Consider the following 10255-nt stretch of genomic DNA (forward strand, 5'->3'; position numbering starts at 1 on the left):
AAGGTGGGGATGATATTATGTTGTATTTTTAAAACTTGGCTTAACTACTTCATAAACATACAAAATTTTGTCTCTTTAGAAAATCAGTCCCTAATTCAAATTTGAAAGCCTTTTTAACATTATTTTCAAAAATTGATTGGATTTTCTAAATACCATAAACAAACATTTATGAATATAATGCTAACGAAATTCCTGAGCTCAATAGAGCTAAAATCCCTAAAATGCCCTTAAAACTCTTAGGTCTAATTTTAGGGTGTGACAAAAGAACACCTACCGAAGCATTGAGGAGACTCAAATAAGGAGGTCGCCACCAAGAAGGCATGATGCGCCAAAGCGTGAATTGTTACGCCACCAGATACATTTTGACGAAAGGACTAAGGATAATAGACAAGTTGAGACCCAAGGTTAAGTCATGTATGTGTTTCTTTACAAGTGTCGTGCATCTAACTGGTGATCACATAGATTAATACACGTGTTGAACATCCACTAGAACAAAGGAAAATATATAGTTTACCAGGTAAGTGATGGGAACTATTCAAGTACTTCTCCAAGAAGTAGTATTAGTCTATATAAGGATGAACCGAGAGAGAAATTCCTCTCATCCTTTAAGATGAGCCTGGAATGAGAGGATCAGCCCTAAGATGCCCCTTGTGAGGTAAGCCTCCCGACCTTGCATGCTAAGCTGCTGGGGAGCAATTCTGTTTAACTTGGTAGAGCAAATCTAATAGAGCTTTGCTATGTGACTAGTATTCGAAGTAGAAGGAAAAATGAGTTAATGAACAGACCTTGATGTGTTTTCTGTGGATTAACACTTAGGGGTTGTTGATCTACTTGAAGAAAACCCAGATTTGATGTCTGAAGCTGCAAAAGGTGAAGATCTTGAGATGTTCTATAAGGATCCCATGAGGGTTTTGTGAGTACCCTATGAACTCTTTGAGGGTTCTAACTATGCATGTGTGATACGCTAATTTTGTGAAAATGTATATTTGATAAGCCTACATGCGTGGTTTGATGCTTAAGTGACAATGCGCCTCTGCTGTGAAAAAAAAGGTATGAACACAATGTATATGCAAGAAAACATGAGATGAACGATAAGGCTTTGTTCTGTTGAAAAGTATCTGTATGCGTGTGTACTCAAAGCACGATTGTCTTTGCATAACGAGTCTAGGTTACATGTCTGGAAATGTATATGCATTTGCATGTTGAAGTCGGTTGCAAAATGTCTACATGTCAAGTCTCCTTAATTGAAAGGGTCAAATTTATAGTTAAGCCTAAAAAGAAATTGAGAATCCCGAGTTGGGGGTTGTATAAAACTTCCGACACTAATGGTAAGACGGTAAATAATAGTTAAGCTGAAAGTATTGTAACCAGATAAATAAGAACTATTCTGACAAAAATAAATTGATTTAAAATTTATTGCAATCATTAGGCCAAGAATAACAGGAATTTTACCAAAATAAAAAATTATAAACTAAAGAGAAACCTCAATTTTGTGAAAATGGAAAGATGAACTGAGAAATCGAGAAGACCTTGAAACTTGTTAAAGAAAAAAGGAAAAAGAGAGTGGATAGAGGATAGGTGAGTTGGTGATATTGTTTTTTCTCAATTGCTCTTCAAAGTTGAAACCATTTTTCCTTTTTAATCAGAGCTCTTCACATTACTAACACGCAATAGCTACAGCAAATTAATGCGATAGGTGCAGCAGTCAGCAAATGGCAATCACATGGAATCATGAGACTGCTCTCCTCCAATATCATTCATTAGTCATAGCGTTTCGTTAAGCATCGGCTGCAACAAAAATTCCTGCTAATTGTACAAGACGTACAATGTGCTCTTACATCATACCCATTTACAGGAGATAGAATGTCAGGTTAGCGCTCTGAATATAATGGATATATAAGAATATATTATACATCAAAGGTCCATCCTGGCACCTCACCATATCACTGCTAGGACCAAAGGCCATGTCAGAAAGTTGATGTTAATTAAAACATGATCCATCCTCTTCCCAGTGATTTTAAATTTAACACCTATTAACTGCTCACTTTCTAAGAGGCATCTTCATTCAGGAGCCCGATTCAAAGTCCCTACAGCTGACGTTATGGTTTCAAAATATCAATTTGTTCTTCTGTCTTAACCTTGAGACCTTTTTTATCTGTTAAATGACGCTGCTGAGGTATCATCATATTGTCCTCTCCATGCATTTCCACTGTCAGTCCCACTGCAAGCTTGATTCGGAACTGCCACATTTCCAAGATCACCTTCCAAGCTCATCTGCTGTACTTCCCCAGATGACAGTATCTTTATGCTCTGAACACAACTTACAAATTCTCTGCAATTTCATACATATTATACAAAAAAGAAAAATTAAGGATGAATAGAAAACCAACAAAACTATGAAGTTGAGGAGTTCGATTCGGGGTTCTTCACTTACTCCCAAGGATCATCACCAACAAGTAATATGTCATTTTCATGATCCACGTAAACTAATTTCCAGTCAGAACTTTGCGGATCTTCCAGTTGCCCCTCTATACCAAACATGCGCGCTAGATCATGCCTGAGCTCATCATACCCTTTGTAGCGGGTCACATCAATTGACCTTCCTACAGACCCACGCTTTTGCACCTTCATGATTTCAACCACCACCAAAAATTTAGAGTTTTCCAGCAAACAATTATAGAGACAAACCGAAAATATTTGATCTCAAGTTTAGAGCTCACAAACTCTTATTATTAGGTGCAAAAATCTGACCGTAACTGCATTATATTTTTCCTAATTCTGCAATCCAAAAAATAGGTAGCCCCAAATTATAAGGGTTTAAACTGGCCTTCCTCCCAATTTAGTTCAACTGTACCAGTTTTAGTAAATTGCTAGCAATTCCGACACAAGTGAGATGTGGGAAAGACCCCAATGCCTAACCCCAAATAAAATAAATGAGGTAACAAGCATAACCATAATCAGAGGCGTTACAGTTACATACCTTTGTATATGTTCGCATGCGTTGAGTTTGGTTGGCCCACAGTCCACCATTTAGAACTCCTGTGTCACTGATAGCAACATCATTTGAGCACCCAGTCTTAAAAGGTATGTTTGGCACACCAAACGACTGAGAGCTTATCGCAGGAGTGGACAACTCCGCATCAATATCTCTTGGGTTGCCACCATAGTTCGACAACATGTTTTGAAGATCCTTTTGAGAGTCATACCCCCTTGATAACAAAGTGTCAGGTGCCAATCCATCAATATTTGTTGTAAAAGGAAGATTAATCCGAGAGTGTGATCGAAGATCACCTTCCAAAAAGGTGGGGAGGGAGAAATTATGCTGGATGGTGCCCGCATCCAGGCAGTATGATGTTCCAGAAGAGGATGCTTCTAATTGATCTGTCACAGTACTTTTGTACTTTGATAGTTCTGGTCCTTTAGAAGTGGGTAGTTCATGTTTGATTCTAATATCAGGCTTGCTCTGAAGCTCTTGAACCAGGGTATTTGCAGGCTCAACAAGAGGATCTGACACCAATATGGATGGAACTTGCTGATTTTTGTTTAAAAAGTTCAATGAGGAAACCTGACAGTTATTGGTAGAAGGTGAGGTTGAACATGATGGAGCATCTCCGTCAGTAAGACCAGAATGAGTTCTCATAGCAGTAAATGGCTTGTGAATTTGGGGTTGGTTCACTGAAACCTGTTGAGGTTGAACAGGCATTGACGTTGAGAAGCCATTGCTGCCAAGAGGTTGTGATTGGCTTTGTGAAAGAGGCAATTGCTGCAATGGTTGGCTCTGTTGATGGGTCGGCTGTTGCTGCAACATTTGAGGCTGCAACAGTGATCCAGCTGGGGAGAGTAATTGTTGAGATGATTGCTGCTGCTGCTGCTGTTGCTGCAATTTCTGTAACAGTTGTAACTGAAGCTGTTGCTCCGAGAAGCCCTGCTGTGACAATTGCAGAAGCTGTGGCTGCTGCTGTGTCCTCTGGGACAGGCTTTGTTGCAATAATTGTAGTTGTGACTGCTGCAACTGTGTCTGTTGCAGCTGCCTCTGCATGAGGTCAGGTTGCTGTTCCATCTGTTGCTGAATCTGTGTATCTTGCGATAATGATGTCAAAGGATATGAAGTTTTATTGGCAGAGGGGGCAGTCTGGGCAGATTGGCTACTGCTTGTCATCAATTGTTGCTGCTGAAGCTGTGAGTAAACAGCTGGCTGGTGCAAATTTTGATTTGGGAACTGGTTAGAGGCAATGATGCCATTATTTACTTGAGAAGGGAGGAATGCTTGTTGCAGCTGCTGCTGTGGTTGCGTCTGTTGTCTTTTTTGATGTTGTTGCTGCAGCTGCTGCTGCAGTGGAGGTGCCTGTGGCTGTGGCTGTGGCTGTGGCTGCGAATGTGACTGAGACTGAGACTGAGACTGAGACTGAGACTGAGACTGAGACTGAGACTGAGACTGAGACAGAGACAGAGACTGAGGCTGAGGCTGAGGCTGAGGCTGCTGCTGTTGAATAAGATGCGGCTGTGGCTGAGGCTGCTGCTGTGGTGGTTGTGGCAGTTGTCGCTGCAATTGCTGTAGGGATTGCTGCTGCTGATTTAAAGGAGTCTGCAATAACTGTTGAAGTTGCTGTTGCTGGGGCCATGTCATAGGTGCCTGAGTCAACTGATTGATTTGGTTCGTATTTGCTTTGTTAAATTGCATATTTGATGCTGGTAGCGCAGGAGCTTGAAAGTTCAATAATTTGGCAGGATCATCGGTGCCAAGGCTATTATGGAGCGGATTCGAAGAAACCATTGATGGAAAGAATCCTGATTGAGCAGCTGGAAACTGATTATTTTGTTGCATGCTCATCCACTGGACTAGACTCAAACCAGGAAAGATTGAACTAGGAGCATCTTTCATACCAAAGTCATCTCCTAGCCAGGGCATAGCTCTCTTGAAGGCATTCTCAATATCAGACTCATCATCTGTGAAGTAATTTAAAAATTACAACTAAGTTATTGAGTTTTCCTTTTATTTTCAATGTTTAAAAAGAAAGATAAATCAAGCAAATATGTTTTACCTGGCATCCCCGGTTGCTTTGGAAACCTGGGCCTGAAAAACGGAGGTGGACAGATGTAGAAAGGAGTTATAACAGGCTCAATGTCCCAAATTGAAACTCGGCTGGGCCGCTCACCAGCTGTAGATTCATCCCATCCAACCTGTTGAGAATACAAAAGTAACCACAAACGAAAATTAATGGTATTTTCTCCTTGTGCAACAACACCTTGACTTTAAATTAAAAGCAAGTATTATCAGAACATGTGTAAGATTCAGCAACGAAAGAATCTTGGAGCAATGAGAAAATTAGTTTAAACCATTCAAAATCAAATAACAAGACCGAACACAAAACATGGACAGTAAAAGAGACATGAAGAATACCAAAAAAATAAAAAAAATAGAGACCGGATATTCATCTCCAAGCTTACTGATATGTAAGCCCAAGTAGACAAATAATGTATAGCCAAGTCCATATAATAACAGAGCTAGGTATTATCAATGACCCAAACATGATGTAACTTAATATTTGCATGTTAATAATTTGTTTCAGTTGAAATCATCCTAGACATCTTCTGAAAGGAAAATGCAAAAGAACAACAAAGGCAGATATTAGCATTCAGGATGTCAGTATGTACAAAAGATACCTGAAGATTGCGCCACTGTGAATTTTTCCATCGCACAGGATCCAAGTCACTGATACCAGTAATTGTACCCATGTACCTGCGTACTCCAGACTCCTCGGTTTCAAACATCATTCTAAACCGCATGCCAAGGGAAACTTGGGTATACATGGCTTTGTTATACTTTGCCAAGGGTATCACAAACTCAGAAGGGCTTGCCCTATCAGAATTAATAAAATCTTTTCAGAGCTTCAAATAATATCTTCTCTTTCTTTTTCTTTTTTTTTAAAAAACTATTGACTAGAAAATAACAATGAATCTAAATACAACCAAATATGTTACAACAATACCTTGGATTATAGAATATAGTAAATGGGCTGTTATTTGCTGCAGCATGCGCTGCAGCAGCCAGGATCCCTATATGCATGCTATCACTAGAAATCACAGATGAAGAAAGAGCTGGCTGCTGTCTATTTGCACGCCTTGTACCCAACAGAAGTTGAGACTTCTCATCCCTACATTTAAGCAAATAATTTCAGATAAGCAGTAAAATGGACAACAATCTAGTGAAAATTCAAAGAAGTACATACAAACATGAATGTGTATGTAGGTGTGTTTGCAGGTGTATACACATCCATATAAATCATACCTTATGAAAAGAACAGAATCACCGGCAAAGAGCCTTTTTGTGCTAACAAAGACACTCCAACCAGTAGTCAGAAGGTGCCTCTTCGGTTGACCTGCAAAGAAGCCATTATGCATATATAATTCCATTTCTAATACCTATGACCTTAAATACAGAAACTACAACCATAATATGTGTAACAAAACAGTATTGACTTTAGTATCACCCTAAAGCATTCCCACCTAAATCCCTATTTCCTGAAAGAAAATGAATTTCTTTTACACCAAAAAGTTTTCAAGTAGTGTGGAAGTTAACAGTTATTTAGAAAACATTAATAAAAGAAAGTAGTGAGTGTTGTCAGCACAAAACTCTTTGATAAAGCTTCAGTCTTAAGTTAAAACACAAGTAGACTTCCGATTATGAAAAGGACGGACAGCAATATCTGGAAGAGAACCATACCTCGATAAATATGTCTAAATGTCCATGTATTGTCATGTAAATCTTTAGCTACTAGCTCCTGAGCAGGTGGTTGCATCGAGAAATCCTATCAAATATCACCATTTAGATCTTAGGAGATATACACACAAAATGCTTCCAACATATCTTAAATATTAAAACAAAAATCTAAAATTTAAAGTTTCTAAGTACCAGGGGAGGGAAGATTTTCTCAGCTGCTCGTCGAGGCACAGAAAATCCACCATGAGTGCTAGTGTCACTTGCTGTAAGAGTCTTGCAAAAGAACTCAGCAGGTTGCCGGCTTTGCTTGAGGCCCATATCAGATGCCAGTAACGCTTCCTTGTCATACTGTAGAGAAGCAATTTAAAGACTCATCCCATATTTCATGAAAGGAGAAAATTGACTGGAAAAAAAAAGAAAAAGGACGAGGCAATTCTGCAATATCCATGAATTAATTCCCAAATTGAATAGCTGACCTACTTTGTTCACAGGTTGAAGTGTCATCTGGGCATACACCTCATCTGTTTCTGGATCGGCCTGATTCAAAGTTTAAATAATTGAAGAAATTAGTAACTTCAAATAACCATATAACTTTCCTTGCTTTTCACATCATTTTAACCATTGCAAAGTTATTTTCATGCATATACTGTCAAGGACCTATTCATATTGCAATATGACCCAGCACCAACAAAAGCTTCCTAGTAGTAGTCAATGCAAATACATGCTAACCAGATAGCAGATGAAAGCACAAACTAACTAAGCCAGCAAATGATGAGGCAATTAAATATAAAGATGTCTAACATATGAAAGGCGTATTGTCGATCCAATGTTGTCGATAAATGCACAAAACTCAATTAGGAGCAACCTTTTCCTCTTCAATGACCAAAAAACAAAAGAAACTTGGGATGATAGTGCCCTGCTTTTGCTTACATGCAATGTGACATTATGGAGCATGCATATCAACTTGGAAGGAAGGTTAGGGTAGCTTGGTATGAAATCAGTCTCCTTTTGCATCGACGCCGCAACCTGGAAAAGGATATTTATTAATTAGGGAAAAATTGATAAAAGGCCAGATTCGGGAAAAAAAAAATTATCCTATAGGAATGAATGTGGAAAGTAACTCACTTGCTCGCTGTGACCTTGAGGAAAGTAAACAACCAAACTTCCAACTGGAGGCAAAGAAACAAGTGGTCCAGCACAAGCATGCCATAATTCTGAATTGATACTCTTCCTTTCTCCTGCTTTCAAAACAACCAATCAGAATATTATCAAACATCCCACAAAACCACAAACGAAGAAAAAGTCATCAGAATTATTAAAAAGCATCAACTTCCAAAAAAAATTCTCAATATCCATATTCGTCCAAAATTGAACGATAGACATGGCAACAATTAACTTTATGGTATCGAAGCAACAAATCCGCAATTGCCTGGTATCAAAAATTAAAAAGTTATCATGAATATTCTTATATAATACTTAATACTTCATATTTGAACTTGACAAAAGTATAATTGTTGTATGTTTTCTTTCTTTTTAACCTTCAATTTGCAAATGATAAATGATCCCAAACCCAAACCTTTCCCCATTAGAATGAGGAAAGTTGCCACTCAGTTACATTAAATTTTACTTTTAGTCTTGTTAAGTGCTTCTTTCCATTTTTATGAAAATGGGATTTATAGGATTTCTCAAAAAGAGATATGACAATTTACACGAACAAATGTAGAGCATTAAAACAAAACTAATACTGAGCAATAATTTATTTAAACTAAAAACAACTTAGACGGGTATGGATGACATAGAAAAATAACCAAATATATAAACTAATAATCAAGAAAATCCCAGACTGCGTAGAACCCAAAGGCTATTTCGACCCAGAAAAAAAAAGCTGAATCAGAGCTAAAAGAAGAAAAAAAAAAGGATCAGTAAGAGAAATCAGACCTTCTGCAGAATTTGCCATAAATCCATTTGGTGGAGCCTTCATGTTTACAATCTCGGATAATTTTTATTTTTTTTACAAAAAGAAAAATCTCTAAGGAACACAACCACTTCTTATGCTCCAACAAAACACAGAAAAGAAATCAACTTTCTTCACCATATAGTTACTTCCAGTCTTTTAGCTATCAACCACAACGGTTCAAAGAAGAATCATTTTAGCGGCATCCCTTGGTAGGAAAATCACCACAAACGCGCTTAAGGAAACGCCGGAGCTTCCATTAATAAATCACAAATCCCAAAAAAGAACTAAAACCCTAACTTAGAAAGCAAAACCAAAGGCAAAAAACCTTGTTCTTTCGCTTTGATTAGCTTGGTAAAAAGCTTTTGAAATGTTGGGTATTTTCAATCACGTGAAAGCATTTACTTCTCCAAAGGAATAAATCAGATTCCAGAGTTGAATCAGTTTAAAAGTAGCCGAAACCGTAAAGAACTAACTGCATGGAACATTAAAAACTGCTCCTCAGCTCATTTGAAGCTCATCGTTCTGTTTTCTAGAATCCGACGAGAAAAAAGAAAAGAAAAAAAGAAAGAAACTTTATGGGATCAAGGAGAAGGAAAAAAAAACACTTGTCGCCTGGAAATCACAGAACCAAAGCGAAAGGCCAAGCAAAAGCAGAGCAAAAAACAGCTTTCTTTTTTTCTTTTCTTTTATAAATTGTGAAACATGCCGACATATAAGAGACTGTGAAGGCTGAACTCTGAAGCAATCAGGCCTTCGGTAAATTAAAGGAAGTAAGGATTTTTTTTCTTTTTTACTTAATGAATTAAAATTGTAATCGTTGCGCGTGTGAATTGGCGAGTGGTGTTAGGCTATTAATAGGCGGACAGTTTAAGTTGGTACCCTTCTTTTCACTGTTTTGGACTTGGGAGGTGCGCGCGTGCGGCCTTGTGGGCGTGCGTAAAGGGTTCTCCTTGGAGTGAAAATAAGTATAGTTGGCGCTCGACTATAGGATAACAGTCTGGTTCAGATCCCTTATCAATTCTCATTTTGCATGGTTGAACTCCAAATGTGGGGTTCATTTAATCCAATAAGTTTTCGTTCAATAGATTAGTTGAAGCTTGTTTGTAATTAAATTTTCATAAATCTACTTATTTGAATCAAAGCATTGTAATGCTCGACTGATAGTTCAATCAAATTTAAATTTTTTGAGTTCAACTCATATAGCTTGCTAGTATTGAGACCCTAATTGTCATTTGAGGTTGTCTTGGTAATTTTATATCTTATTTTCTTCTTATTATCTTTCTAAAGGTTAGTTTAACATTGTTTTTGAAAAGTTTAGTTTAAGATATAAGTGTTTAGTATTACTATTAAAACGTGCTTTTAAGAAACAAAATATTCATTTTAAACATGATATTATCAAGTAATAAATATATATTTAAATAATATTCAAATTAATTAATATTATTATATTTTAGTAAATATATAAAAAATAATTTATTACAACTTGTTGTTAATAATTTACTATATGAAATATAAATTTTAATTATTTTTAAGTAATAAATTTTAATTATTTATAAAATTTAATTAGAATATATAAA

General features: G+C 37.2%; 1 protein-coding gene across 5 annotated transcripts; it reads right to left on the reverse strand.

Moving 5' to 3' along the window:
* Positions 1–1705: 1705 nt before the first annotated feature.
* On the reverse strand, positions 1706–9498 carry LOC107962189 (auxin response factor 7). 5 transcript variants are annotated; one of them, XR_005928782.1, is made up of 14 exons: positions 8660–9469; positions 7847–7959; positions 7652–7747; positions 7202–7258; positions 6914–7069; positions 6725–6809; positions 6290–6380; positions 5991–6155; positions 5665–5860; positions 5043–5181; positions 3292–4947; positions 2981–3209; positions 2721–2778; positions 2468–2625 (listed from the first exon to the last, which is right to left on the reverse strand). XR_005928782.1 is itself a non-coding variant. In XM_016898489.2 (13 exons), the coding sequence occupies exons 1-13, from the start codon at positions 8700–8702 to the stop codon at positions 2152–2154; spliced, it is 3480 nt and encodes a 1159-aa protein (XP_016753978.2). In that variant the 5' UTR covers positions 8703–9498; the 3' UTR covers positions 1706–2151. The 5 variants fall into 5 exon arrangements, 2 of the variants coding, with proteins under 2 accessions (XP_016753978.2, XP_016753979.2); XM_016898489.2 differs by lacking the exon at positions 2721–2778 and adding an exon at positions 1706–2332 and having other exon boundaries at positions 2435–2625; positions 2981–4947; positions 8660–9498; XR_005928781.1 differs by having other exon boundaries at positions 2981–4947.
* Positions 9499–10255: the final 757 nt, after the last annotated feature.

This window comes from Gossypium hirsutum, chromosome A06 (assembly GCF_007990345.1).
Source record: "Gossypium hirsutum isolate 1008001.06 chromosome A06, Gossypium_hirsutum_v2.1, whole genome shotgun sequence".
NCBI lineage: Eukaryota > Viridiplantae > Streptophyta > Magnoliopsida > Malvales > Malvaceae > Gossypium > Gossypium hirsutum.